The sequence below is a fragment of the Erithacus rubecula genome (assembly GCF_903797595.1).
Source record: "Erithacus rubecula genome assembly, chromosome: 1".
Taxonomy (NCBI): domain Eukaryota; kingdom Metazoa; phylum Chordata; class Aves; order Passeriformes; family Muscicapidae; genus Erithacus; species Erithacus rubecula.
The window spans coordinates 26,115,462-26,143,094 of record NC_136658.1 but is presented as its reverse complement, the minus strand read 5'-3'; the positions used below and the strand labels follow the sequence as shown (position 1 = coordinate 26,143,094).

At 47.4% G+C, this 27,633-nt stretch overlaps 1 protein-coding gene across 16 annotated transcripts; it reads left to right on the top strand.

Annotated features, from left to right (window-relative positions):
* The first annotated feature begins 4,268 nt into the window (after positions 1-4,268).
* Positions 4,269-26,748, top strand: ZNF384 (zinc finger protein 384). Of its 16 annotated transcripts, none has more exons than XM_079319388.1 (12): positions 4,269-4,370; positions 4,986-5,034; positions 5,934-6,123; positions 8,751-8,817; positions 8,963-9,203; positions 9,543-9,864; positions 14,560-14,637; positions 21,661-21,885; positions 22,535-22,717; positions 23,507-23,585; positions 24,418-24,576; positions 24,734-26,748. In XM_079319388.1, exons 3-12 carry the CDS (start codon positions 6,071-6,073, stop codon positions 25,007-25,009), a joined length of 1,683 nt encoding a protein of 560 aa, XP_079175514.1. In that variant the 5' UTR covers positions 4,269-4,370; positions 4,986-5,034; positions 5,934-6,070; the 3' UTR covers positions 25,010-26,748. The 16 variants fall into 16 exon arrangements, with proteins under 16 accessions (XP_079175514.1, XP_079175505.1, XP_079175507.1 ...); XM_079319387.1 differs by lacking the exon at positions 4,269-4,370 and adding an exon at positions 4,385-4,594; XM_079319386.1 differs by lacking the exon at positions 4,269-4,370 and adding an exon at positions 4,385-4,650.
* Positions 26,749-27,633: the final 885 nt, after the last annotated feature.

Sequence of the window (27,633 nt, the reverse complement as noted above, 5' to 3'; positions counted from 1 at the left end):
GAGTGCTCTACCCCTCCACCGTGGGGACCATTTGCTGGCCATGCTGCAGTTACACCCATTTTGGAGCCAGTCCTGGGTGTAATCTTCCAGGTGGGGCCTCACACCACTCAGGTGGATGGGAATAATAACTTCCCTTAATCTGCTGACTACATTTTTGCTAATGCAGCCTGGGCTTCAGAGAGCCGCCAGTGCTGAATCATGTTCAAAATGCTTCTTGGTAATTTTTGTAGGGATCTAATAAAATACAGGGGTTATTGCCACTGAGAACTTGTCACCCTACTAGAGCAGGCTTTGCTTGTGCACATGCGGTGTGCTTTGGCTGTGCCCACTCAAGAGAGATCCTCTCAGGCATTTCTGATATAACTGTGATTTTTTCCCTGTGCTGAAGGTCCTCAGCCACTCTTGCTGTCCTGATACATCCAGTGAGTGATAGTTTTTCCTCCTTCAAAATTACAGGAGTTGTATTCATGGCACATTGACAAGAAGTTTCAGTAACTGCCCTTACCACACTACAGTGGCCAGATAAACTCAGCCTGGAGCCAAGGCTGATCCAATCATAGGTTGTTAGATTCCTGCCCAACAGGGACCCACCTCCAACTTCACAGTCCCAGAGAAACCTACTTCTTTCAGTGAAAAAGGATTGGATTGTTGCTGCATATGCTTCAAATTCCAGAGCATATCCCAGGTGTGTGGTTTCTGCTCCTTGCCCTTAAGAGAGCAAGATGCCACTATAATGAAATGATTCAGGCACCCAAGCGTGTGCAGGATAACACACATCTATAACTCTCCATTACCATATACTTCTAAAAGCTTAAACAACACTAAGCAGAAAAGCTACCAAGCAGGGGAAATGCAATCTATTTCCATGCAGCAGAAAAAAAAGAAAAAAAAACAACAACCAAAAAACCCAACCAAGAATGACGTGCTGAAATGCTCTCTGCTGTGTGCTGCCAGGGGATTTAATCAGCCGATTGCCAAAGAGATGTCAGTTCCCTGAAAAGAGTGAGGACAACACGCCTTGCTGAGAAATGTACTCTCAGGAAAAAAATACCAGCTGCGGGGTAAACCAAATATTGTCCTACAAACAGCTAACAATTTGGGTGAGAATGAACAGCTGCCATCCTTAAAATGTGTGTCACTACATCATCACTCCTTCCAAGTGTATCTGTCCATCTCTGCCTACTGGTCACTACCCCAAACAAATTCAGGTATCACTTGAGCCTGCTTAATGAACACATCAGGCCAGGTTTACCAGCCCTAGAAGTCAGCCAAGCAGGATCATGTGACATAAAATACCACCTATATTACCAGAACAGCCACCATGAGCAATGCAGTTTACACACAGACAGCAAACAAAAGGTGTTCAAGCACAGAGAGTACAGTGGCACCGTGGGAGGATGGTCTGTAATCATAACTGAAGGGCCAGGGATGGGTGTTTTGTGTTGGGGTGGAAAGAAAGAGAGAAATGGAGATATCAGGAGAGTAGATAAAGAAGGAAAGCGCTGAGGTGGGAACGTGACAGTCAGATGTGATTGTGGAGGAGGCAACAAGGATGGGAGATGGAACAGGCAGCCAGCGTGGAGGTGTGTGTTTGCCACCCTCCCGGGCCAAAGCTGCACGGCAGTTGTTGTTACAAAAGTTGTGAGAGAGCAAGTGTTGTGGTAACCGGCTGGCTTTCTCCACACATTTTCTTTTCTGAGCTTGTCAGGAGCTGGTGCCCTCAGCCGGAGGTGGGAACCCGGCTGTGTTATTCACATGATTCTGCTCCCAGGAGGGAGGCCCCACTAACCTCCACCTACCGCCTGCTCCAGGGCTCTGTTACCTCCTGCAATCACTTTGCATTGCTGCTGGTTTATTTCCTCACTGCAGAGCTGTGAACCTCCGTCACCCCCAGCCCGGCTCCAGCCTCGGCTGTGCTGCTGGGTGAACCCCATGGCTGGTGCACCCCTTCTCACCTAGCTCTGAGCAAGTCTGATAGATGGAGGCTGTACCAAAGCTGGCCTTTCTAAAGAAATGAGCTGCTCTGAGGACTGGGCTGGGCTGTGGGACCAGCTCTCAGCCAAGCCTATCTTCACGCGTGAGTAAGGAGGGCACCTCTTCACCCCCTACTGCTCCTCCTGCCCCCAGCACCAGCGGTGTTACACAGGCTTTTATTCACCACACGCCTTAGCTGAGCCCAGCCAGGCAGTGTTATGAAATCCTAGAAACCCTGAACACACACACGTGGGACACGGGCATGTCTCACCAGGGAGAAACCTGCAGTGGCAACCCGGATGCTCTTCCCTGGAGTGGAAAGGAGCAAGGGCTGCCAGGATAAGTAAAGGGAGGCAACACGGAGCTGGGAAAGAAGGTAAAGAGATCAGCTGTACTCTCCAGAGACACACACCCGTGTTTCTCTGACTTTGCCTGCTCCAAAGGAAAGGAGATAAGACAAATCAAGTGTCTGTGGCAGATGTTAGTCACGCTGCCTCACGTGCTGCTGAAGGGTGCTTGGCAGTGTGGGGTGGGAGGGGGAGCAGAAAACTCCACACACCCTAAGAAAAATTAACCACTTTGTCCCAATCCTCGAGTGTCAGGTTCCTTTGCCAGGTATAGGGCATTCTGACAAGCACTCCTGGTTATCAAGTCCAGGCCAGCCCTCTTCGAGGAGGCTCAGTCCTGTTTCTTCCTAGGCAGCATGCAGGGAGGAAGAAGGCTATAAAGGACTCTCTGGCAAAGAAGAGAGAAGTAAAAGAGATGTCAGTGCCAAGCTGGAGTTCCTCTTCCAAGGCATAAGATTGAATACATTTGCTGCGTTGCAGAACACGGAGAGAAATGTCACCTTCAGAGGTGATCTGACAATCACAAAAATAAATTACATAGAGGAGAGATAGAGAAAAAAAACAAAACAACACAACAAGATGAGCGTTTGTGAATATTCATGAGCAAGTCAAAACCCCAAAATTAACAAGGAAATTAATTTCCAAACTGATTAGGCTGCCAACTCCTTTTATTTAAATAAATCAACAATTGCCTTCATGTGACTCCTGCAGAGGAACGCAGAGCTAAGCCCGACTCCTCCCAGGAGGAAGTTTGGTGCCGCCTGCGATGACCAATACCCCCGCACGTCCCGGGGACAGGCAGGCGCTGTGGCCGGAGCTGCCAGGAGATTTCCCTCTGCCCACTGCTCCGGATGTTGCGGTTTCACGATCGCCCGAGCCAATCTAACCGCTGGCTGCTGTGCTTGTGCTCTCCCCGGTCCCACCCTCTTACTCATGCTGGCTCGGAAAAGCTGTTCCAGCATGCCAAGCTGGCAGAAAACTCACGCAGCAATTAAAAAAAGAGGTTTCTCTCAAGTCAGAGCACTGAAACAACTCAGCCAAGCGCCCGGCGCGCAACACCACAGGTGAGGAAGGTAACCTAGCCTGACCTGGGAGGTGGGCCCAGCGCCAAAGTTAACCCCGCTACGAGTAGCGGAACGAAGCGCATCTTATCCTAAAGGATCTAAGAGCAGAGCAGCAACACCAGCGCGGCTCGGTGATTGTGTGGGGTGTCGGCAGTTCGGTGCGGGGCTGGCCGGTCAGCCAGGGCTGGCGCTGTCGCGGAGCGGCCCCGCGGTGCCGGGCTCCGGGCCGTGAATGCCGCGGCTCCTCCGCCCCTGCGCGGCACCGCGCCCGGCAGCGCACGGGAAACTGCCCGACCAAACTTGGGTGGGCTGGACCTGTGAAACTGAATTGCCAGCGACTGCCTGAGAGCGAGGGCGAGTTGCAGCCCCCTCTGGGGTCAAGTTGTGCACGGTTACAAATACAAGAACAATTGGTGTTTGGGTGAGGTTACAGGAGCCTCGGGCTGCGGGAAAAGGGCTGTCCTGTTCCCCTCCACGCCCGGCCTTGCCCTCCTGTTTCCGACAGGGAATGAGACGGTCTAGTTTGCCCATCTGGCACAAAACCAGCCCGCGGGCAGCCCTTTCTGTTGGCTTAGCAGGACAAACACGTTTAACAGCGTGCCAGGAGACACTGGAGCCAGCGCGGGCTGGGACCATCCCAGGCGCTGGCAGCCAAACTTTGGGACAACTCATCCGGACCATCGCGGCGGGCCGGGACTGTCCCCTGTCCCAGGCGCCGGCAGGCACAGCGTTCGGCAGAACTCCGGACTTCCCCCATCCCGCGCCGACCCGGCGGCGGCCGACTGAATTATTCACGGCGGATCATGAATATTCATGAGGGCGCCCGCCTCTCTCCCCCCCCCGGCGCGCGCGTCACGTGACGCCGCGAGGCCGGAAGCGGCCCTGCCGGCCGGGCTCGGGGCCGCCGCGCGCCCGCCCGCCACAGCCACTTCCGCCCTTCCGCCAGCCCGGGCATCCCCGCGCGCCGGCGCCCTCCGCGCTTCCGGTAAGCGCGCGCGCGCGCCCGACCCCCGCCCCGACCTCCGGCCGCGGCCGCCTCGCCGGTGCCCTCGCCCCGAGGAGCCTCCCCCGGGCGGCCGCCGCCGCCGCTCCGCCGCCCCGTTTTCAAGCGAAACCGCTGATGACGCCGTTCCGCTTCTCTCGGCGACCCGGAAGCCCCGCGGCGCGGCCCGCCCCCTGACCCGGAAGCTCCTCCCCGCTGTCTTTCCGGTGAGGAGGCCGCCGCCGCCGGAGCCGGGCCGGGGCCGCCGCTGGGGGGGAGCCCGGTAACGTGCGGGGCGGCGGGACCGCAGGCGGGGGGCCGGGCGGCGGGGCTTCCGGGGCCGGGGCGATCCGGAAGCGGAAATGGAGGAGGGCGGGCTGTCTGGCTGTCTGTCCGTCCGCCCGTCTGTCCCGCTGTCGGGGGCTTCGCCGCGGGGGAGCCGCGCTCCGGGCCGGCCCCGCCCTCATCCGCCGCGGGGGGAGGTGGGTCCGGGCCCCGCGGGGAAGAAGCGCCTGCCCGCATATGGCCGGGGTGCCCCGGCCCGCGGGCCCCGCGGAGCGCCGCCCGCTGCCATGCGGGGCCCCGCGCGCCCCGGTAACCGAGGCGGTTTGTTTGCAGAGCCGGCCCTGGAAGGAGGAGAAATGCAAGAGGAGGGAGAGTGAGAGGGGTAAGGAGCTCCCGGAGCCGCGTGAGTGACCCCTGGCCCGGGGGCTGCCGCGGGGAGGGAGGAGATGGGATGGGCCGCGGGTCCCGGCGCTGGGGGCGTGGAGGCGTTGGAGCGCCAGGGTGCGGGAGAAGGGATTGGGCGCCTGCAAGGAGCCGAGGGGCAGGGTATGCCCTCTGCCAGGCACCTGTTCCGACAGAGCTCGATCCGGGTGGAGGCTACACAAGTGTCGGGGAATGGCACCAAAGTTCTGTCTCTAGTGTGCGAGTTTGGGACAGGACTTTTTCAGGTACATTTGGGATATTCCTGATGTCTGTTCAAATGCAATTGTTCTAAACGTGTAGCAGCGTTTGAACTTTTTGTTGCTTGTGATTTCCGTGGGAGCATTTTTGCTTTTGATCTAATAGCCTGTGTGGCTTTCAGCAACCTTAGTATTTTGCAGCAATTAAGCCTAAAAGCGCCTTGTCATTGAACAAAGCTCTTGGGCAGACATAAAACAACAGTCTAAATCGTTCCTGAGTGTTACACTCAGGACCTTTTGTTGACTGAAAACTCCATGCTGAAAAGGTAATAAAAGTCAGGCATCTGGAGAATAAAGAAACCTGTTAAAAGTCGACTCTGAATAAAGACCTGCATATCCAACCTTGATTGTGCCTTCCAGAAACACAGCCTCTACCTCACCATATACTTGCACATGCTTTTATCTGTCTGTTTATGATTAAAGTGATGACCTGCCAAGAAGTATAAATCCTGCACGTTAAGTATGTAAATCTGTGAAGTATTCTCTGATATCTAAATTCCAGATCCCTTGTCCCCTGTGAGTTCTCTGGTTCACTTGGTTGTTTATTTGGTGTATGTACATTTGTGGTCTGTACATAGAAAGTGTTTTTGGTTTGTATCAGGAGGGTACGTTGACATCTGTCTGATACTAGACTGGTGAATAGGAAGAAGGTCCCATCTCTGGCCTGTTTGTGGAAGCTGGGATGATGAAGGCCCTGCAGTGGGAACGTGCTGTGGTGCAGGGTTGAAGCTCCAGCCCATGTCTGGTAGTTATAGAGCAATTGGAAGGGTTACGTGCAGAGTTCTGGTAAAGTAAGTGTGAGCAGCATCTGAGCGGGGGCTGCCAATAGGGGTGCATGTTTTCAAAATGCCCTTTTAGCCTAAAAATGGGGTAAGGGAGGGACAGCTCTGGGTACTAGGACACTAGGTTGGTGGAGGAATCTTACCTTTGTTTTCTGCCTTTAGAAGACTGGCTTGCTAGTGGAATTGCATGAAAGCTTCAACTTTTACACCATTTCTCCTTTTCCTCCACATTCTTATAACTCCATCATACTTCAGCCTTTCAAGCCAGAAGTTTGAGGACTGATAGATAATATGCCAAGCGTGAATATTTGTGGATGGGGAGGTGGATTCTAAGGGAGTCTAATGAAATCAGTGTAGCCATCCTTTGAACAGTCAGTAAGGACCATATTTGATTTTTACACTTCATAAACTGAGCAAACAAAAGTTAGATTCTCTGTGAAGTTCTGGTAGAAGACAAGATGGAGACAAGCGGCCAATGAGTGCCCTGGCCTCTACTAGTCTGGATTTTGGAATCTGGAAATGGACTTGCCTTTCATTACTTTTTAAATAAGAAAGCTGTTGTGAGATTTTTTGCTTAAATTGGCATCTTTCTGTTTAACTCCCGAAGTTTGCAGTTGCATCCAAGGGAGTCTTGGACAACTGCAAAGTTTCTTTGGAAAATGCATCTGATTATTATATGAGACTTTGTGTTTTTAGAAAGTCAGGTTCACTTTGGTGTTTTTGATGTGGAAGCTAAGAAAATAGCAGCTTGTTTATTTTAAAAACAAAACCAAAACCAAGCAAAAAACCTCAAACTTGGAAATTCCAGACAAAATACCCCTCTTGATTCAGGTGGTGTTCAATTGCCAAGGATGTGTTATCTCCTCATGTGTGTCCATCCTGTGGAAGAAAAAAGTCATGTAATTAGGGGTTGCATGCATAGGGCTGTGCTGTGGGCAGTGTACTTAATAATTAATTTGGCTCAGAAAAGAAAGCAGAGGAAGGAAGGTAAGAGTCTTGCCCCATCAGCCAGCCTCTGATTGAATCACAGCAGTGTAAATCCAGAGTAATTCAGTCAGGCAGCGAGCAGTCTGACTGCATGCCACCAACGTAAGGTAAATAATTTATCCTTAAGTGTGTTTATTGGTTGATTTGCAGTGAGTGAGTGAGGCAGGAGTACTTGGCCTTGCTGTTGCATGAGCAATTCATAAAAACAAAATTATTGGGTAATTTGGTTCATTTAAATACTGCTTCTCCACATAGAGGAAAATTATCTTTGCGTTTTTGGCTCACACACAGCAATTCCACATGTATTTATTCTGCCTCGATATACTTCTGTAGTGTGCTTCATGCTAGTGGGGGCATTCCTCTGAGCTCCCCTGATGATTGAGATAGGCCCTTCAGAAACAATATTGTTTAATTAGTAGGCCACTGCAAGACCATAACAGAAATACAAGTGGGACAGTTTGCAGGTAGCTGCGTGAAAAACCTACAGTGGCACTCTCCACCAGAATGCACCAGGTGTATTCTGAGCATAGATTTTACCTGTCACTTTTGCCATATTCGTTTAGGAATAGATGTATCTTCTGCTTCAGAAACTGTTTTGTTAATTTCTTTAAGTTTTGAATAGTGTTTTTGCAAGTGTAACAAACTTTGTCCACTAATGGCATTTCACAGAGGAGTGTAAGGATTAGAATGGAAAGTGCTTCTTCAGTCAGGTGTTCCCAAAGAGATCATACCTCTGTGTTCAGGAGACTCTCTTTTGGTGTCTGACTGGACCTATGAATGCAGAGAGAGTTGAGATGGAGCAGTGGGCACTTGACTGGGGACAGAGTCCTACAGAATCTTGTCCCAAAGATGGGAAGGAAGTGGGCAGTGGAGAGCTGTGACATGGTCTCGCTTGGAATTAGGGTATCTCAGGAGCAGGGGGACCAGGTTATTTTCCTACTGCTTAGTCGTGTTGGAGGGGAGTGAGATTTCTGTGTTTCAAGAGTGGGGCTGGGCTGGCCAGCAGGAAGTTAGGAGCCCTGAGTTTGACTTCTTGGTCTGCTGTGGCTGTCTGTTATCTTGGGCAAGTCTGTTTCCCTCTCTCTGCCTGTCTTTCTTCCTGTGTAACATAATGCTAATGTCCTTTTGCTGCATCTGGGTCCTTAGTGTTGAGCTGGGGTGGAGGGACAGGCAAGGTCCAAAATTTGCATTGCCTGTGGGGTCAGACTGTCTGTGATGGTGAAAAACGGTTTTCATCTGTATTTGCCTGGTTGCAGATGCACAGACTTCATTTATGCCATGTACTTGGGTGGATGATAATTGGGAAAATTTGGATGTGTTCTGGGTTTCTAGTCAGTCCTGGATTTTGCATGGAGGACTACCGGGCAAGGGGCATTTCATATGGACCCATGCCCATAGGAATAACAGGCATCTTTTTCTCTTGAAAATATATTTTTTTTATTTGGGAAGATAGCTCAAAAGGGGGGAGAAGTTGCTCAAGAAAGACAGGGGAAATGAAGGAACTGTCACAGCATTAGACTGAGTCAGTTCCATGTTGGAGTCTCCTGGGAATTAATGGGGTTTTTGTGTCTGTCTGTCTGTCTGTATGTCTTCATTATCCTCCATTCCTTTTCCCTTCCCCCTTCTTCCTGCCCCCTGTGCCCAGCTAGGATGGAAGAATCTCATTTCAACTCCTCCCCGTACTTCTGGCCAGCAGTGCCCACCGTCTCGGGACAGGTAAGATATTCCAACCTGTTATGTTGGTCTTGCTTCCTGTTAGAAGTTTGTGCACAATTAGTGTTTCTGTTGCGTTTCTTGCTCAGCCAAATGCTGGGCAAGGCTGTGCCAGGGTATGCTAAAACCTGTCTTTCCCCCCGTTCAGATTGAGAACACCATGTTCATTAACAAGATGAAGGAGCAGCTGTTGCCCACAGAGAAGGGCTGCAGCCTGGCTCCCCCCCACTACCCTGCCTTGCTGACAGTCCCCACCTCTGTGGCCCTGCCCACTGGTATCTCCATGGACTCGGACACCAAGCCAGAGCAGCTGACACCACACAGCCAAGCCCCTGTGACTCAGAACATCACCGTGGTACCAGTGCAGTCTGCTGGGCTCATGACAGCAGGTAGGGCACTCCAAAGGCTTTGGCAGCAAACAAAAGGGACTCTGGGATGTCCGAACACCAGGTCCTGGAGAATCCTTATTGGCCTGTAGATTATTCCCAGTCTTACTGATGGTGTGGAGTTGGTGCCTTGGTGTGGTTGCACTGTGAATCTCTAGGCACTCCATACATCCACCCTCTTTATGTAAGTTTGCCTTCTCAGTTGAGACTGGGAGTGCTTTGGGAGGGGAAGTTTCCCTTCTGTTTGTGTTGTAGTCCAAAGTAGGTGATTCTGTGGGATAAGGAGGTTGTGCATAATTGGAGATGTAATAACTGACTTCCTCCACCCTCCTTTGTTTGCAGGTCCTGGTCTGGTGATAACTTCCCCATCAGGTTCTCTGGTGACCACAGCCGCCTCTGCCCAAACCTTTCCCATCTCAGCTCCCATGATTGTCTCTGCGCTACCCCCTGGCTCCCAGGCAGCCCTGCAGGTGGTTCCAGACCTGTCCAAGAAAGGGACAACCACCCTCACTGAAGGTGGTGGGGGCGGGGGAGTTGCTCCCAAACCACCCCGGGGCCGGAAGAAGAAACGATTGCAGGAGTCGGGGCTGCCAGAGATGAGCGACCCGTTTGTGCTGACAAATGAGGATGATGAGGACCAGCACAAGGATGGCAAGACATACAGGTGGGGAGTGGGCTTAAACCTTGACTGTAATACTGCATGGGGATGGGGGTGTATTAAAGCCTTCAGAGGGTTGCATGGGGAAGAAGAGATCTTTGCCTTGTACCGAGAGTCCCTGAGTAGAGAATCTTTGAGCTGCAGAAAGAACTGAGTTTTCTTTCTGGTCAGGAATATTTACAAACTGATGGGTTGACCGAAAACTTAAAGATTTCATTTTAGTGTACAGTCTTGATTTCCTGAATATATAGTTGTTAACATTACTAGGTTAGTTAATGACCAGGATGTTATGGAGGCTAAACTCTATCTTTGATGGCACAGCCAGGTAGTGAGGCTGGTGTACTGCACAGAGCAGTGCTTTCTGGTGCAGCTGGAGCACTTCTGGTGTAGTTGAGAGCCCTGGTGTACATGGGTGCTCCAGTTAGAACTCCAGTCTGCCCAGTGTAAAGACTATAAACTGGGGACACAGAGCAGGAAGCGAACTATGGTGATAGTGTCTGCTCCAGTGTGTATTGCCCCATGTGATCTCCTTCTATCTCAGCATTCCAAACAAAACAAGAGAAAAAATGTATTTCTGAATTAAATATAGGGGTGTTTCTGAACCCTAAGTGTGTCACATAAGAGGGAGGAGAGTTCTGAGCCCTGAGGTTGGCTTTCTGAGCTTGGAGGGATGTGGCTTGAGTTTGAGTGATGGGGAGGGGAGAGATAAGGTAGGAGGGAATCCTTGAACCAGAGGACAAGCAGTGTGGGTATTTCAGGAAAGGTGGGAACCAGATAGAGCAGAAAGTGGTAGGGAGTAAATATGATGGTCTGTCCTTGGTGGGAAGCAGGAGCACTTATGGGGATTCAGTGATAGGTGTTTCTGATAGATGATTAAGATAAATAAGAGGCAAAGTAGCAGCCAAATTGAAACAGAAATAGAAGATGGTCTTCTCACTTCCCTATAATGTGCCCAGGATCCCATATAAAATAGTTTTCCTTTCATCATCCTAGATGCTCTTTGTTTTGGTACAGATTTAGTTATCTTTCTGGAATTAAGCCATAGGAAATGAAGGCATCAACACAGAATCTGTGCACCCACCTCAGGCATTTTTTCACTTTTAACTGTAGCATTTTTTTAATGTTTACATTTTTTAATCAACATAGTTAAATGGGTACAAAACTAGAGCTTGGATCAGCCTTTCTCTTAGCCAGTGTCCCAGTTCTTCCACTTTGAAAATATAATCAGCGTATGGTGAGGAAGGGTGGGAGTGTTAGGTAGCTTGCTATTTGTAATCCCACCATTTATTTTGGGCCATAGCCACAGTTCCACACTACTCAAGCTGCTTACAGTCTGGGTTGCTAATTAGGTTGTTAAATATGTATTTACAGGGGACACAATTGGCAGTGAACACTAGAATTAAAGCTGAACCAGGGCTTTAATTATAGCTCCTTGTTTACTTGTAAGTTTGAAAAAAAAATGCCCAAGACCAGGTGGAGTGACTCAGCAGAATCTTTATGGACACGCATAGTCTGTGTAACAGCTCATGAAAAGGTCTTTGCAGGCAAAAAACTGATGAGTATATATGTGATAACATGTCATTTCTATATCTTTAAGATTTCTTTATGTTTAGTCTGAGTGTGGTTGTTCTTCCACCACCCCCCATCCCAAGCAGGCCTTCCTCTGAGCAGTGCTTAGGTGTGAGAGTTAAATTGAGATTTGAAGACTACCAAGGAGTACTTCTGCCCTTCTTGAGATCTGCTCTTTGGATGATGCATTCCATGTGCAAGTTTGGAACTAAAAATTACTGTTGGAAAAATAAAGGAAAGCGCAGTCATCTCTTGGAGCTATGGGAGAGAAAACCTTTGTGAAACACAGTAAAAGCATTTCTCTATAATATGCGTATGAATAGACTCACAAGTTAAAACTTTGAGGAATACTGGGATCCTTCTGTATTCTAGAGGATGATTTCAGTAGTTCCCATCACTACAGTATGCAGACATATGCTAGCTAAATTAAGACTGTGGGTGAGGTTCATCTACTCCTGCTTCTTTCTCAGGCTGGAGGAGGAGTTGGTTTTGGCATTCATATGACTACGTTCGTATGATTTCACCAATTCCCATGATGAGGCATTGAGAATAATGTGCTCAGATTCCTGGAAGGAGTTGTACTACATTGATCAGTGTGATTTTTTTTATTTTAATACTCAGTTCCTAAAGCCTAGGATTATTTTGTCAAATTTAATTTTTTTTAAGCTTTATTTTTGAGTTCTGTGAGCTCTCTTGTCATGAGCATCTGGGCAGCACAGCCAGGCAGGAAGGTGTTGGAGCATAAACCTTGATACATGTACTCCAGCTCATCCCATTCTCTACTAAATGTAGAGATGTCTGCTCCAGCAAATGGCAGAAGTTTCACTGCTATATCATCTCTAGAAGTGCATTAGCAGCCTGTTGTGAAAGTGATGCAAGAATCTCTATGACTGGGGTTTGGTTTTTTTTATGTAAAGGTGTGAGGCTTTTGCTAATGATGGCAATACTTGCAGATCTTTGATGTCTGTCCTTAGGATTAGTCTGGCAGAGTCCTTGGTGCTTTGTGTTGTGCTGCTGGAAGAATGCTTGCACCTCCAGGGGACAGCATCTAACCCAGTCCTGTGAAGCACTTTCCTTCATGAGTATTGTCACTTCAGTCTTGTCTGGATTCATTGTCAGCTCTTTGTTAATCTTCCTTGACATCATCATAGAATTAGGTATTTCTTTGGAAAATGAGATCAGCATCAAGAGTCTTTCTAGAAAGATGTTGGCACTGTGAAGCACATGGCTTCTTTCCAGTGCTTTAAAGAGTTCTGAGGAAAAGGTAGCAAACAGGTCCTGGATACAGTAGGATTGTTTTTTAGTCCTGGTGTGGTGCCTCTACCTGTGCACTTTTAGAAGTCTGTGGTGTGATGTGATCAGTGGACAAGATTGATGAAGTGGTTTGGCTGCTCGGGGCCAGATCATCAATTCTCTTTCTCTTGACAGTTATCTAAGTAGTTTCTTTGTAAGAGGAAGTGAGCTTTGTATAGGCATTGCTAGGCTCTTTTATTAAAATCTAGGATGAATACCAGTTTATGGTCTGGAATGGATCTGCAAGCTGTGCTCTGGAGCCTTGGATACCAACAGAAAGGTTGTCAGCTTGAGAAAGGCCTGCCTCACTGTTGTAGGGTAATCAACAAGCTCTGTCTTCTCCACTTCTAGTTTTGAGTTTTCCTTACTTTCACTGGGGAGCAGCAGGAAGGTTGGAAGCTGAGGGACATAGGAAACTTCTGAGATGACTCCAAGGTGTGCAAGTGTACAGAAGCCTTAGTAACCTGAGCTGTAAAAGGTGAGGAAGCTGGATGGAGACCCTCATTAGGGAGCAAATTATGTCCACAGGGGAAGCCAGTGGTTTGAATACAGCAGATGGGCATCTTCTCAAAGAACATGTCTTGTTTTAAGCCTGTTTTGTCTTCCCTGTACTGGATTTAGCATTATTGTTTGGTGAACTTCCCATAGTTTTGAATCAATTTGTAATGTGGTGGCTATGGGTTTTGTACACCACATATGTCTGTGACAGTATTGTTGAATTTGGCCAGTTTTAAGCTTGGAAAAAAATTGATTAAGCGTGTTTTGAGATGATTTATAGTTTGGTGGCTGAAATATGTGAAGGTTATATTATCTTTGTGTTTCTTGAGGCTTGCACAACTCCAGGCACTCAGCAGACAGTCCATCTCCACAGAGGAGACAAATACAAGCCTAACTTCTCTCATTTTCTCTGTGAGGCTGGACTATATTCTTTCTGCAGCTCTAAGCTTCTTCTAGAGTTGTACTGAAGGCCAAACATGCTTTTCCTTCAGGCACAGCTACTCCTTTTACTGTTTCAGGAGTCTTTAGTGCCCCGTGTGCAGAGAAGACACTGCTTGGTTCATACATGGTAGGGATGAGAATGAGGTATGGGCAGAAACTGGAGCTGTTTGTTGAGGAAATATGGAAACTTGGTAGACATGGGAATCAGAAAGGAGGAGAGAAAAGACAGAGAAAAGACAAGAGCCTACAAACTAGGGAATGCAGCAGCTCATGTGATAGGGAGCCTCTTTGCAAGGGAGAGATGGGAGAGCTAGCGCAGGAATAAGCTATAAACAGACAAGGCCAGGGATGAAGGAAAGAGCCTGACCTGATAGGTGCTGGAAAATTAGATACCTAGAACTGGCAGAACAGAGAGGGATGAGAGTATGGGATCTGAACTGACAAACAGAAGCATGAGGGAGAGGAGATAAGTATTATGTAATTGAGGGAATGAAATAGCTAAGAGCCCCTGCAGTAGAGGATCAAGAGCTTGGGTCTGGGTCTTGGTGCAGGAGAGGGGATTGCTCTGGGCTAGAAGGCTAAGGGCAAAGGGGGAATTAAGTTTGAAGTGTCAGGTAGAAAGTTTGACCACATTCCCTCCAAACCCTAGAAATATTAAACCCAGTGTTTCTAAATTTTGCCATGCCTTTGATGTCAGCATAAGAATGTGACCTCCTCTGGCAAAGAACCTCATTTCCCTCTTAGGCTAGAAAAAGGTGACTAAGTATTATTTCTGTCATTTATCATCATAGCTGCAGTGGCAGAGGTCTGTGCAATGGATTTTAAGATTGCTGATGACCAATGTGGGTGTCAGTATGATGCCACATGTTGGAATTTCTGTTTGCTTTTTTTAACAAGTAGTTCCGTGAGCAGCGGAACTAATGATGCCTGGTTTCCAGCGGCTCTCTCCTGTGTGGATTCTCTGATGTCTAATCAAGGGTGAGCTTATTAGCCTTTCCCTCAGCAGAGGACTCCAAGAGAGTCTCTCTTCTTTCCTCAGCTGTGTATTTTTGAGACTTGTGTTGACTTTTAAGATCCTTACCCCTTTTCCAGATTGGTTGGAATTAGCTTATGATCTCGGAATTCTAAGGAAAACTGTTGCACATGCACATTTACATACACACATGCAGCTTGTACACATAATCCTTGCTTTGTATATGAATGCAGTGCTTGGAGCTTAGAAAATTACGATTTGACTGGCCACATGCATGAGGGTATAATGAGGTAAAACCTTGTGTTACGGTAAGTTCTCTCCCTTCTGTGAGATGCTGTAACTGTATGTGTGTACACATACCTGCTTTACCTTGGCAGTTCCTCATAGTGCCTAACAGAAGGAATTGACAGGAGAAGTTCTGCAGTCACAGATTCTAATTTTGGCATGTTACTTGTCAATGGTATGAGTGTGTGCAAGGGAATAAGGAGGACAGTCACGGTTTCCGCTTGGGAGAGAGGGAACTTTAAAACTGTATTTTGCATCTCTGATTTCACCTTAATTTGGCCCTATTGAATCAATGCACTTCTGTACCATCCTTGATTAGTTATTGGTGCATGATAACCTGTCAGAGTCCTGCATGTTTGCTCAACCTGAAAGGAAGGTTCTTCTGTTAAAAGAAAATAAAATGCGTTGACATGGGATTGTGGAATGGAGGAGGATAATCTGGGGAAGGCATTTGCTCGTATGAAGAACTGTTGATTACTTGCTTCTGCCTCAGATTGCTGTGGTATCCTACAGCCCTAAAGATAATCTAGCCTTGTAGAGTGTGGAAGTATGAGTTAGGTCCAGTCTTCAGTGGATTTGCATTTGTTTCAGGCTACAAATGACCACAGAGAGTTATCCTGAAATAATTAACACTTGGTGTTTCCAAAACCATAATCTCAAGTATCATTGAACACTCCTGTTACAGGTGGGACCCTGTTTTGCTTGGCAGAAGTGTTGCATCTCATAGGAGTAGCATAGAAACTTATAGGAGCAGTGATATGAATATATGTAATAGGAATTTTCCTTTAAAGTAAAAAAAGGGGCCACAGATACCAGTTTGGCCACTTTGAATTAGGGGGTAAATCTGCCTTACTGTGTTTCACTGTGTCTTTTGTGATTCCTTTCCCCTACAAGAAATAAAATGGGGACATTGTGGGGATGGATGAGTGCTTATGGAGCACTGATATTTCTGTGGTGGGTAGAGGAGATGAGTATCTGGTTCAGGAGGTTGGAATTGCTTGTGGCTGACAAGTCTTAAGGCTGTCCAGAGTGGTGATATAACAAACTGAACACTACCTTGTTAAGTATCTGTATCAACATAATAAGAGTACAGTTCTGTAGAAACTGTCAATTAGGCTATATCAGAATGCACTTGCATTGCAGAGCCAAATCATGGTGATATGGATGACCTTAATCCTGGTATTTCCAAATATCCTAGTGCTTTCTTATGGGCCTTTTGTATTCTTCTAATTTTAGCTTTTGCATGTTATCACTATACTAGGAAGCATTATTGTGTTTTATTGTTTTGTTGGTCTTTTATGCTAATGGTGACTGATTTCAAAAATTGGCAGACAGTGTCTTAGGCCTGATGTTCAGTGATTTGGAGGTCAACAGAAGGTCACGGCTGATAACCTAAAGATAAAAGCAATGCTGGTGGATAGCTGTAAAAAAGATCTTAATGCGGTTGTTTATTGTTCAGACAAAATATATTTCAATACAGTTCCTTGGAAGACTTAGCCTTTTGGGACAGCGTAATGTCTCCAGCAGCCAGGGATTGAGGTCCAGATGTTTGGACACAATGGAAAACATTATCAGACAGAAGTGTCTTGTTAGACTTTTGAATGTCTCTGATCTAAAGATAAGGAGTATGTATCCTGGAAAGCAATAACTGTGAAGAAGTCTTTTAGGAATTAAGTGACATCATGAAAGCTCCCAGTGTGAAATTGTGACAGAAAAAGTTTAAGGTACAACTGTCTAAAGCATAAATGATTGAATCATTAAAAGAAGATAGGCAACTTGTGAAGTATGCTGAAATACCACAAAATTCTGGCTCAGGTATTTTTAGGGTCATTTGGAAAAAATGACAAAGTGCAGGAATGCCCTCAAATCTGAGAACTGGGAAAGTGCCATATGATGAGAGCATTTAAAACTGTTCTTTGCCTTGCCAGTATGTGGGAGTATGCTTTTCTGCAACCTTACCAAGCTGCCAGTTGACTGAAGGACTGTGGAAATAAGTTGGCCGAGATCTCTGAGCCTAGCTGATATTTTATTACACACACTAGTAGTGTAAACTGTTCAGTGGAAGCACAGCATTGGCTTTTGAATAGGAGCTCATGCTGGGTCTGCCAGTGTGGAAGCAGAGGTACAATTCCTGTGCCTTCATTTGGCATCTTCATACTCGCTGGCTTTATTTGGGTGTTGCCCAAATAAAATGTATCTTGGATGCTCGTTTTGTCTCCTTTCCCTGCCTCTTACAAAATATTAACATGAAAGTGTTTAGCTTCAACTTAAAAAAAACAAGGGGGAATGTGAGGGTCAAGTTAGCATTTCTCATGAACTGTGCATCCATTATTATGCTATGCTTGTAGTAGTTACTTCATTAACTCTGCATTGCAAAGGGAAGATGTTTCCTTCCCTGCTAAATGAGCTGCTCATTCTGACAGCCTGAATTTACTCTTATCATCTAGTCTAATTTCAGACTTCCCTGTTTTAAATTTTAACTGATGGTGTAAGTTGTATTTGTAGCCTAACAGAAGGAGTAAGGACTCAATTAACTTGTAAGACTACTCTCAGTAGATACTAGGAATTTGAATTCTCAGAGCCCAGTAAAAGCTTACATAGTTTTCACAACTGTGATACTGATTAATTAAGCACTCGATTGAAATAGGCTGTTAATCCATGTTAGGCAAATTTTACTATGAGCTGGTATTTCAGATGGTATTTTATCTCCTAACAGCATCTGATGAATGAGGCGGAACATTCCATGAAAAGTGGAAAAAAATACAGCACTGTGTGCCACAGAGTTGTACTCTAGTTGCTATAGGCATCATTTTATTTATGACTCATTGTGATGACTTTCATATGGGAGTAGAATTGGAATTGTGCATCCACCTTTTACTGGCATTTCATGATTTTTGAGAGTGTCTCTGTCTAATATGAACATTTTCTGAATGTCTTTATTTCCTGTAAAAAAGAAAGCATTGTAAACATTGGAAGGGGTTACTTTTGATCTCTGGCATATGGCTGAGTGCTAATTTAACTGTTGATATGAACCTCTGTGTTATTAAGGATATGTTCTCCGAGGCTGTCTGAATTTGCAGAACCATAACAAGCAGCTGCAGGGGATGTTGTGTCACACCATCAATGGGAATGCTGCAGTCATTTCTGTTTCTTGCTGTCAGAAAGAATGCAGCCAAAGGAGGGGTAGTTTAGAAGCACAGTGGGGAGACTATTAAAAATGGATATTAAACAGAGGGGGGGGTAGAAATCAATTATTTCACATAGTGTTTCATTCATACTTAGCAAGGAGCATTCCTTGTTTTTCCTCTCCCCAGCCAAAATTTCAGTGAAGTAGAATATTGAAACGCTGCTAGTGTCAGATGGGATATTCTCATTATCCATATAGATTTAACATTTTTTTTAATCCATATTTGCCCACTAGAGGGCTGATTGCATCTTCCCCTTTAATATTTGATGTTGTCTGAGGCAGAATGAGAAGCCCTTAATTAAATGGATCATTTGTTCCCTTGAAAAAGCCTGATACCACACAATATAAAATTCTGAAATGCAGCTTTCTCTTATATTCCAGGGCTTTTTTTTAACTCGTAAGGCTCATGAATTTGTTAATGCTGCATAACATTCTTGCTCTCTCAGGGTTGATGCTAATTAGATGATTAGAAAATGAGTTCTTGCAAGATTTTCATTCTAAATATTGTTTGAAAAACAATATCAGAATATCTGTAGCTGCTACATTCAGACAACAGGAGTTGATTGGTTTGTTCATTTTAGAGTTTTGTTTTGGGGTAAGTTAGGGTTTTGGGGTTTTATTATTGTTGTTGAGGCCTGTTTTTGCTAATCATCAGGTTTATCATTGGCATGTAAGTGCCAGTGAGGTTTTGAAATAACTTCTTTATAATTTTATTTTGAAAATAATAAAGACACGCAGTCTATTTCTCTTCATTAAAGTTTATTTAAGAGAATTTCTGATCTGAAGGAAGATACCTGGCAAAGCAAATAAGTAAAGGAAAGTGTGCACACATGTTCTGGAAGATGAAGTTGATGGCTTTATGGCACTATAGATTTAATGCATGGGACTACTTAGACTTGATGGCATGGTAAAGTTCATTAAATTTTCAGAACAGAATAGGCTATTTAAAATATAGAGTCCTGTGTGCAGCACAGAAGAGATTAGTGCCCAGCATTCTCTTTAAACTAGAGCAAAACCCTTAGAATGGCATTTCTCTCAGAAAGGTACCTGGATTCTCAGAATACTGTTTGTAGGGGCCAAGTGATAGATCATGTTGTAGCCTCCGAGCCTTGTTCCAAAGATGCATTATTCTCATGGTTGGAATAGGCCTGTTTCCTCTTCTTTTCACTTCCAGTGACAGTTGTTCGTCCTCATTATATCTTACTTGTTCATGAAATAAGCCCCTAATAATTGATATTTTTCTCCCTACATAGATTTATTTGGATATTGAACAAGTTATCTTTTAAACTTTACTCCAAACCTAGATTGACTGGAGTCAGTGAATCTTTCCTTCAAAGCCAATTTTCCACATACCATCCTTCTTTAAGTTTGCTGAGGCTGTGTGAGTTTTTCAGTAATTGTTGAGAACATGGACTTTGGAATTAGATACGGTGTGGGCAAGAACAGTTGTTCCCCTCCTGTATATAAAAAGGATACCTGCTATTCCCCTTTGTTTTGGTGAGCCATATTAGCACAGCATCACACTGGGAGCTTGTTCTCAATTGAATGGTTCCTTATCAGAGGGCCAATGCTGTGGAATGGGGTTCAATTGAGAGTAATGGAAGTCAGCATCTGCTGAGAAGGACCTTGCTAGAAGTCAAGCATGGGATTATCCTGTAATTGCTTGCATTAGCAGGGAACTGGACTTGGTGACTCAAAGGTATTTTTCAGTTCAGTCTTCACCTCAAAGTTATTTTGAACATTGGTGCTTTCAAGGATACACACTCCTCATCCTGTAAGTGTGACTGCAAAATGCATGTGCTTTATTCAAATCAAGCATTTCAGAAAGTCTGGAACAAATTGTGTAACTTGAGATAGTTTGATTTATAAATGAAGATCTACTTTTTTTCAGAAATATGCTGATGTTCCCTTTTACTCCTTATATCTTTAATAGATGTAGGGATAAACAGCCAGATTGCTTCTGTTTGTTGATTCCAGAAGGGATTGGGGGGGTGTGTGTGAGGAGGAATTTATCTAAGGATGTACTTAGTTTGCATGTTCTGTTAGGGCTTGCAATTAAAATGGATTAAGAGAAAGATGAAGGTAGGACACGTGGGAACAACTGTTAGAGATGATAATGAATGTAAAAGAGCAAAGGTGGAGAGGAGGGAAATGTTATGACAGGTGTGTGTTAGAGTGCTTGCTAGGGAGGCATGGCTTCCAGCTAAATGGCTTGGAATCAAGCCGTGGCTCAGAAGGCCTGTGGAATTTAAGGTAGGTGCTGGATAAATACTGCTTACACGACATACGCTAATCAGACTGCACACATCATAAAGCTTCTGGCTCCAACAGAGTCACAACAGTAGAGGTAATGAAGTATCCTCCTGAGAGGAGATGGATGGGGGAAGAGCAGGATCAGCTCTCTGTGGCTTACAATACCTGCAGAGACTTTTGTTGTTGAGCAGTTTGTAAACACTATAAAACTCAAGGAAATTCTCAGACAAAACCACTGTGAAAGTTGAATTCATGTTAACCAGACTTCCTCTGGTTGGCATTTCTTCTCTCAGATGTGACCCTGGAAATTACATGTAGAGATTCTATTTTATTTTTAATGTAAATGAAAAAAAACTAAATTCAGATAAGCCTTAGCTCTGCCCCTTGTTTGACATACATGGGGGGTTGGGAAGAAATGAGTAATTTGGATGCAGCTTCTATCTCTGTCAAATTATCAACCACAAAAGCTTTTACCATCTTGAATTGTAAAACAGTACGAGCTTCTCTTAACAGCCTGGTGTCGTGGTGGAGGAACAGTTTTTAACAGCAGCATCCGTAGCAGAGCGATGCCAACTGCTTCTTGTTCAGAGAGTCTGTGTGTTAACAAATACATTTCTGATCATTATGGGAACAGATGGATCCAAACACCCAGACAAAACATTTTGCATCACGTCAGTAAGACTGAAATGATGAAAGCCCACTAGAGCAATGAAATACCACATTTGATATCCAGAGTATCTTTGTGAGACCCACTAGGAAAGCAGCACTGCTGTTATTCTCAGCATTTTATACCCTAAATATTTGAGTGTCTTCTCCAAAAATGGGAGCAGAGTTAAGTGGATTTGGCCATTTCTGCTCTCACAAACTTCACAGTACATGGAATTAACTTCTAGTACTAACTATAACCTGGGATTTCCAGGTTTTCCAAGGTTTTTTTTGACTGAAATAAATAATACGTGGGGGTTTTGTCTGGGAATTATTCCTATCCCCTTAGGATTGCTCTTGGAAAATTTCCAAAGTGCTGCCCTGTCTCTCTTACAAGCAAGTTGGTTTCTTCTGACACCTTACTTGTCTGGCTGTGAAGTATTGTTTGGTCTGTTGCACCATTTCCCAGCTTAAATTTGTCCCCCTGGGACTGAAGCACTCACAGTCAAGCAGTGTCCCAGGTGAAACCTCCCTAGTGCCACATAGTGGGAAAATGCCCCTTCTTCACTCAGTGTGGAAGATCCCCTCCAGTTAAAGTTGATCCATTTTGGGGCTTACCCCCATGTGACATTGTCTCTTCCCCTCACCCCGGTCCCAGGTGCCGGATGTGTTCGCTGACCTTCTACTCCAAGTCGGAGATGCAGATCCACTCCAAGTCCCACACGGAGACAAAGCCACACAAGTGTCCTCACTGCTCCAAGAGCTTCGCCAACAGCTCCTACCTGGCCCAGCACATTCGTATCCACTCAGGGGCCAAGCCCTACACGTGCAGCTACTGCCAGAAGGCCTTCCGCCAGCTCTCCCACCTGCAGCAGCACACACGGTAAGGGCCAGAGGAGGCTGGGGCCCTCCGCACTGCATGTTGCCGTCATCCCAGCATGCTGTGAGCACCTCATTGCGCGGCTGCCTGGGGAGACCTGGCTGGTTGTCACAGGCTGGTCAGGTCTTACACACGTCAGACTGGCAGTAGCAGTATTGGACACGTGAGACTGGTCCCTGCCTGTGAGGGGCTGGGTGCGCTCAGGTTAGCGCTGCTTCGCCGGAGGGGCGTCGGCAGCAGTGGTGCTTTCTGACAGGAGGTAGGGCTGGTTGTGTCAGTGTGAGAGTAGAGTGGGCATAGAAGGACTGTTCCCTGTCACCCCAGCGTAGTACTGCCAAACATCTCAAGTCCAGGCTTGCAGCCCCCCCGCTATTATTTCAGCCATAGGCTTCCCACACACAGCTCTGCCAATGCCCCTCAGTCCAAGCTCTATAGTTCCTCTCTCTGGATCCTCCTCCGGTGCAGACAGACCATGGTCTCTTGAACCCAACGGGAGCACAGTTTGAGACCAAGAGAGCTCATGCTGTGTTTGGAGTTCCTTCGTGTAGCAGATAGCGTGGTGCTGTCCCACCCCCTTTGTGCCCTCATTCCATCAGCACTAGCCAGATGGCGGTCATGTCCAACTGCTGCTGCTCCTCCTCCTCTTCGGCAGGATCCACTCCAAGCTCCACACGGCGATTGTCAAGCCGCACAAGTGTCCTCACTGCTCCAAGAGCTTCGCCAACACATCCTACCTGGCCCAGCACCTCCGCATCCACTCGGGGGCCAAGCCCTACACCTGCCGCTACTGCCAGAAGGCCTTCCGCCAGCTCTCCCACCTGCAGCAGCACACACGGTAAGGGCCAGAGGAGGCTGGGGGCCTGGCCCTGGTCCCCCCGCGCTGCCGGCATGCACCCCTGGAGCACGCGCGCCAAGCATGCGGGGGGCGGGCGGGGAACGCGGCCGGCTGCACCCAGAAGGAGGTGACCCACCTGAGTGGACGGAGTGGAGGCTGCGCAGGAGACACTGACCACGGCAGGGCTGAGGTGGGCACGTGCTGTCCCTGGGGATCCTTGGTCTTGCACCGTGGGCGGCACAGAGAGAGAGCGATAGAGAGAGAGGCATTGGCTGTAGGGGATCCCAGCCTGGCACCACGGGGGTTGGACTGAGTGTGTGGAAGCTGCTCCTGGCATTGCAGGGGGACAGGGACAGATTAACACTCTAGGTAAATTCAGCCTGTTACATAAAAGGAAGAATGTTGGTGTGTTTATCCTGGAGGGAACAGACCTGCTTTCTTGGTACTGTGGAAGCAAGAGAACAGATTCCTCTTGGTCATTTGGGACTCTTGATCTTGGAGCGGGGAGCCTGGACCTCCAGACCCCTCCCAATAAGTTTTTAGGTAGCTCTCATGCTGACCTGTCCTGATGTTCATAAGCTCTTGCTCCTCAGTCCTAGTTGCTCTGAAATCTGCTTGACTGCCTGTCTTCTCCAACTTTAACTGGACACAGGAGCTGGGCAGAGCTCTCTTTGTCCAGCTAGAACAGCATCTGGAGGCAACATCACCCCCTCACACAGCAGCAGGCCCTGGCAGTCTGACCTGTCTGCCTGCTCACTGCCTCCCATTTGTGCTCTTCCTCCTCAACAGTATCCACACCGGGGACCGACCCTACAAATGTGCTCACCCTGGGTGTGAAAAGGCTTTCACCCAGCTTTCCAACTTGCAGGTAAGGGGCTGGGTGTGTCCTGCTCACCAGCAGGGGTTGGCAAGGGTGCCTGTGGTAGAAGAAGTGGGGCAGCTGGGAGGAGAGTAAAAGAATACAGAAAGCTATTGAAGCCCTGGGCAGGGAAGAGATTCCTGACTTGTGGCACTAGTGGCCCAAAAAAGTCACATAAACAGTTGCGTCTTGTAAAATTGTTAACTTGAAAGCCATGAGACCTTAGCAAAGTTCCTCCCATCTGTTTTGCAGTTTTGTAATTTAGCTGATGCAAGACCTTAGCAAAATGTTACACCTAATAAAGTCTGGGTATCTGGGTGGGTTTTTTGTTTGTTTTACAATGAAATGGAGGGCGTAAGGGTTGTAGGGAAGCAGAGGTGGTGTGTCCTGTTGCAGTACCCTGGAGGAGGGGGACTGTAGAGTGTGCCAAAGAGCAAAGAGTTGTAAACACCTGCAAGCAGTTAAAGCAAATCCTGCCCTGAAGGTATTACATGCAGGGAGCAGATGTATAGGGGGGCAGAAAAGGAGAGACCAGGAAAAGACTGAGAGTTGCATGGAAACTGAGAAGATGGGGGTGGTGGAGCATTAAGAGTCTCTGCTCTTCAAATGCCTAGTTATGCATGAGGAGAAAGGGCATGTGTGGGGAGGGTGTGGTGGGCTGGAGGGAGAAGTTCTGTCCCCATGCTAGGAGCCTCGTGTACCTTCTTCAGCAGCCAGGAGCTTGGAGCCTGGCTGGAAGGGGGTGTTGGAGGTAAAGCCATCTCCAGTATGAATACTTGCTTCCTTCCTCACGCTTGCTTTCTTTTTCCTCCCTGCTGCTGCGGCCCCCCCCCCCCCCCAGTCCCACAGACGGCAGCACAACAAAGACAAACCTTTCAAGTGCCACAACTGCCACCGTGCGTACACGGATGCTGCCTCGTTGGAGGTACACCTGGCTACACACACGGTGAAACACGCCAAGGTCTACACCTGCTCCATCTGCAGCCGGGCCTACACCTCGGTGAGTGTTTGCTGCTCTGGGGGTAGCAGGAGTGGCCAAACTTCCCAGGGAGCAGCTCCTCTAGATCCAATGGGAGCGGTCCCCTGAGTTGCCATGTCCATCCCTACTGGCTTTGTGAGCGTCTGTCCCTCCTCTCACGCCATTCCTCCCGTTGCAGGAGACGTACCTGATGAAGCACATGCGGAAACACAACATCCCTGACCCACAGCAGCAGGTGGTTCAGGCACAAGCCCAGGCCTCGCAGCAGCAGCAGCACTTCCAGCCGCAGGGCGGGGGGGCAGCAGGGGGCCCTTCTGGAGACACTAACCAACCCAACCCTCCCCCCCAGTGCTCCTTTGACCTGACTCCTTACAAGACTTCAGAGCATCACAAGGACATCTGCCTCACTGTCAGCACCAGCGCCATCCAAGTGGAGCACCTCTCCAGCTCCTAGAGAGACCTCAACCCAGGGAGCAGAATGCCTCTTGTGCATAGCCTGTGCCAGGGGCACCGCTTGTGCAGCGGCCCTCCTCGTGCAACAGTTTCCGGCCTCTCCTCCTGCAACAGCCTCTTCTGGCCGTGTAACCCTGTTCATGGCAGCCCCTTGAACAAGAGCCTGTCTCAAGGGGGTGCTCCTTCTGTGCAACAGCCTGCCTGGTAGGAGGATGCTTCCTTGTGCAAGAGCCCCTTTCCTGTGCTGGGATCACTTCCTCATGCAAGAGCCCCTCCTTTGAAACCCAAAGAAAGGCCCCTGTTTTGCCTTCTCTCTCACTGTAGGATGTGTACGAAGCGGGGTTGCGTGTTGAGACACACATGGTGGATGGGATGGAGAGATGACCCTTGTATATACAGGGGCTTGGACACGTTTTTAGCAGGCCACAGAAGAATGTGGCAGGGTTGACAGCTGAATGGGGTTCTTTGAGGATTGCCTTGAGTGTCTAAGAGAGAAATATCCATTCCTGTCCCTCCTGCTTGTGAAAGGGAGGAGGGGTCACTTGTCCTGCCCCAAGGACTGGATGGGAGAAACCTCCCCAATGGAAGGTGAGACCAGTGGAGGGAGAAGTAAGGCATGTTCTCTGGCATGGACAGGTGCCTGTCCATACTACACCGCCTAAGGGCTGTGGAGTATTGCATTTTTTCTCCTCCCCTGGTGGAGAGCAATAGAGAGGAGTGTGTCTGAACTGACTGCTGCCTCTCTCTCCCAGCTGTCTCAGCAGCACGATGGCCCCGTAGGAATGTGGGTTCCTGCTCATTGCTCTTCCTGCCTGTTGTGGATGATATCCTAGCAGCTTGTACTCCTCCTCCTCTCCCTCCTCCTCCTTTTCCCCCCACCTCCTCAGAAAAGGCTGCAGGCATCAACAACAAACCAAAAAGCAACTGGAGGGAGGGTAAGAGACTGCCAAAATTATCATCACCCTTCTCTCTACTCCCTTTCCTGAAAGGCGGAATGACAGCAGTTCTGACATTCACATACCTGTCCTGCCCCCAGTTTCACAAAGGGAAAGAGGAGGAGGAGGAATAGACCAGTCTTTTCAAGGAGCTGGCAGGAGGCAGGGAAAGGCTAGCTTCTCCTGCTCATCTCCTGCCAGACTGCTCTCCCAGGCTCCCTCTTGCCAAGACGGGCTGGACTCACATGGCAATGGTGGCCTCTTCTGGACCCTGGTCATGGGAGAGAATCCCCAAAAGGTGGACAGTGGAGAGAAGGGGATGAAGATCCCCACAGAGAGACCAATCTAATGAGAAGGGGGAGCCAACAAGAATAAACTGAAGGCCCCTTGAATTTATATATATATATATATATAAATATCTATTCCCTACCCCTGGCCCGCTCTGTCCTTGCTGTAACTGTTTCTATCTCTGTGTTTATAAAACGCATTATCCTGGCGAATTTTTATTTTCAATCTTTGTTTGTTTTTCCCTTTCTCTTCGTCTTCAATTCTCCTTCCTCTTTTTTTTTTTTAATTGGTCCACATGACTGCTAGTCTTGTGTGTTACTTGTTAGTTTCTTTGGATCATGGAGGCTAACTTGGAAGAGAATGAGAAGGCAAGGGAAAAAGCATGTGTTGTTGGGTTTTAAAATCAGTCACCCACCCAAAGCCTATAGAATCCCAGACTTCTGTATGAACAACCAATAGGGGCTTCTATTTTATTTTTTTTAACCACCCTGTATAGAAATAAATTGGTGTAAAAGGCTCCTTGAAGGTGCTGCTGCGAGCACCCTGCCCCTGTGACGTGTGTTCTTCCCCCTGCACCCAACCCTTGCAGGAGCCCTGGCTGCCCTGAGTCCCGAGGGGCCGTGCGGGCAGGCACGAGGGCAGCACATCCCTCCCTTTGGCACTTTGCAATTTGCACAAGGAAAGTGAGGAGCTCTGCACCTGGGGAGCCTGTGGCAGAAACCTTTTTCTCTGCGTTTACTCACCAGGGTTGGCTGCAAATGGGTAGAGTGTTTGGTAGGTGCATAGGTTAGGCTAGAAGGAGTTGTCTGGTTTGACTCCTGCATTTCACAGGTGGCATTTCAGTCCATTTAGACTGTATTGAGCCCCAAGAACTAATGTGTATTTGAACTGTGTTGACAAAATGCATTGGCTTGATTTTGAGGCTCTGGGACACAAAATCCATTGGCAGCCTGCTGCAAGGGCTTCAGGTTTTCACTGTTTGAATATTTAAGCCAGATTTCTCCTTGCTTTGGCTTCTGGATACTAGTTCTGGAAACATTCATCCCTCTGATTCAAAGAGCCTGAGTGGGACTTTTCCCCCCCCAGACTTGTATTTAAACATTCTAATGTTCCTTCTCAATCCACTTTTTTACAAGATAAACAGACAGAACTCTGTAAATCTTTCACTGTAAGGGATTTCTTCCAACTGATGAATTATTTTCTTTCTACATCTTGTCAAATTTTACAGTATCTTACAAACATGTTCCTTTTGGAATTGAGTGTTGAAGCCCCAGTGCCGTGGATGAGGTCCCCCTGGTCCTTTGCCTTAAGTCTGCAGAGAATTGCATTTTCCCTCTTCTCATAGCATTATACAGGAGCTCACTGTGGCTGCGTGTCTGGTCATCCAAAGTCTCAGCTTTCC

What these genes read in the sequence shown, in the direction of transcription:
- ZNF384 (XM_079319377.1), top strand. Translation starts at nt 4,730, where the DNA reads ATGGAGGAGGGCGGGCTGTCTGGCTGTCTGTCCGTCCGCCCGTCTGTC. An exon ending in CTCATCCGCCGCGGGGGGAG is followed by an intron (nt 4,850 to 4,985) that starts GTGGGTCCGGGC and finishes GTTTGTTTGCAG; the next exon opens with AGCCGGCCCTGGAAGGAGGA. An exon ending in GCAGCCGGGCCTACACCTCG is followed by an intron (nt 24,577 to 24,733) that starts GTGAGTGTTTGC and finishes CTCCCGTTGCAG; the next exon opens with GAGACGTACCTGATGAAGCA.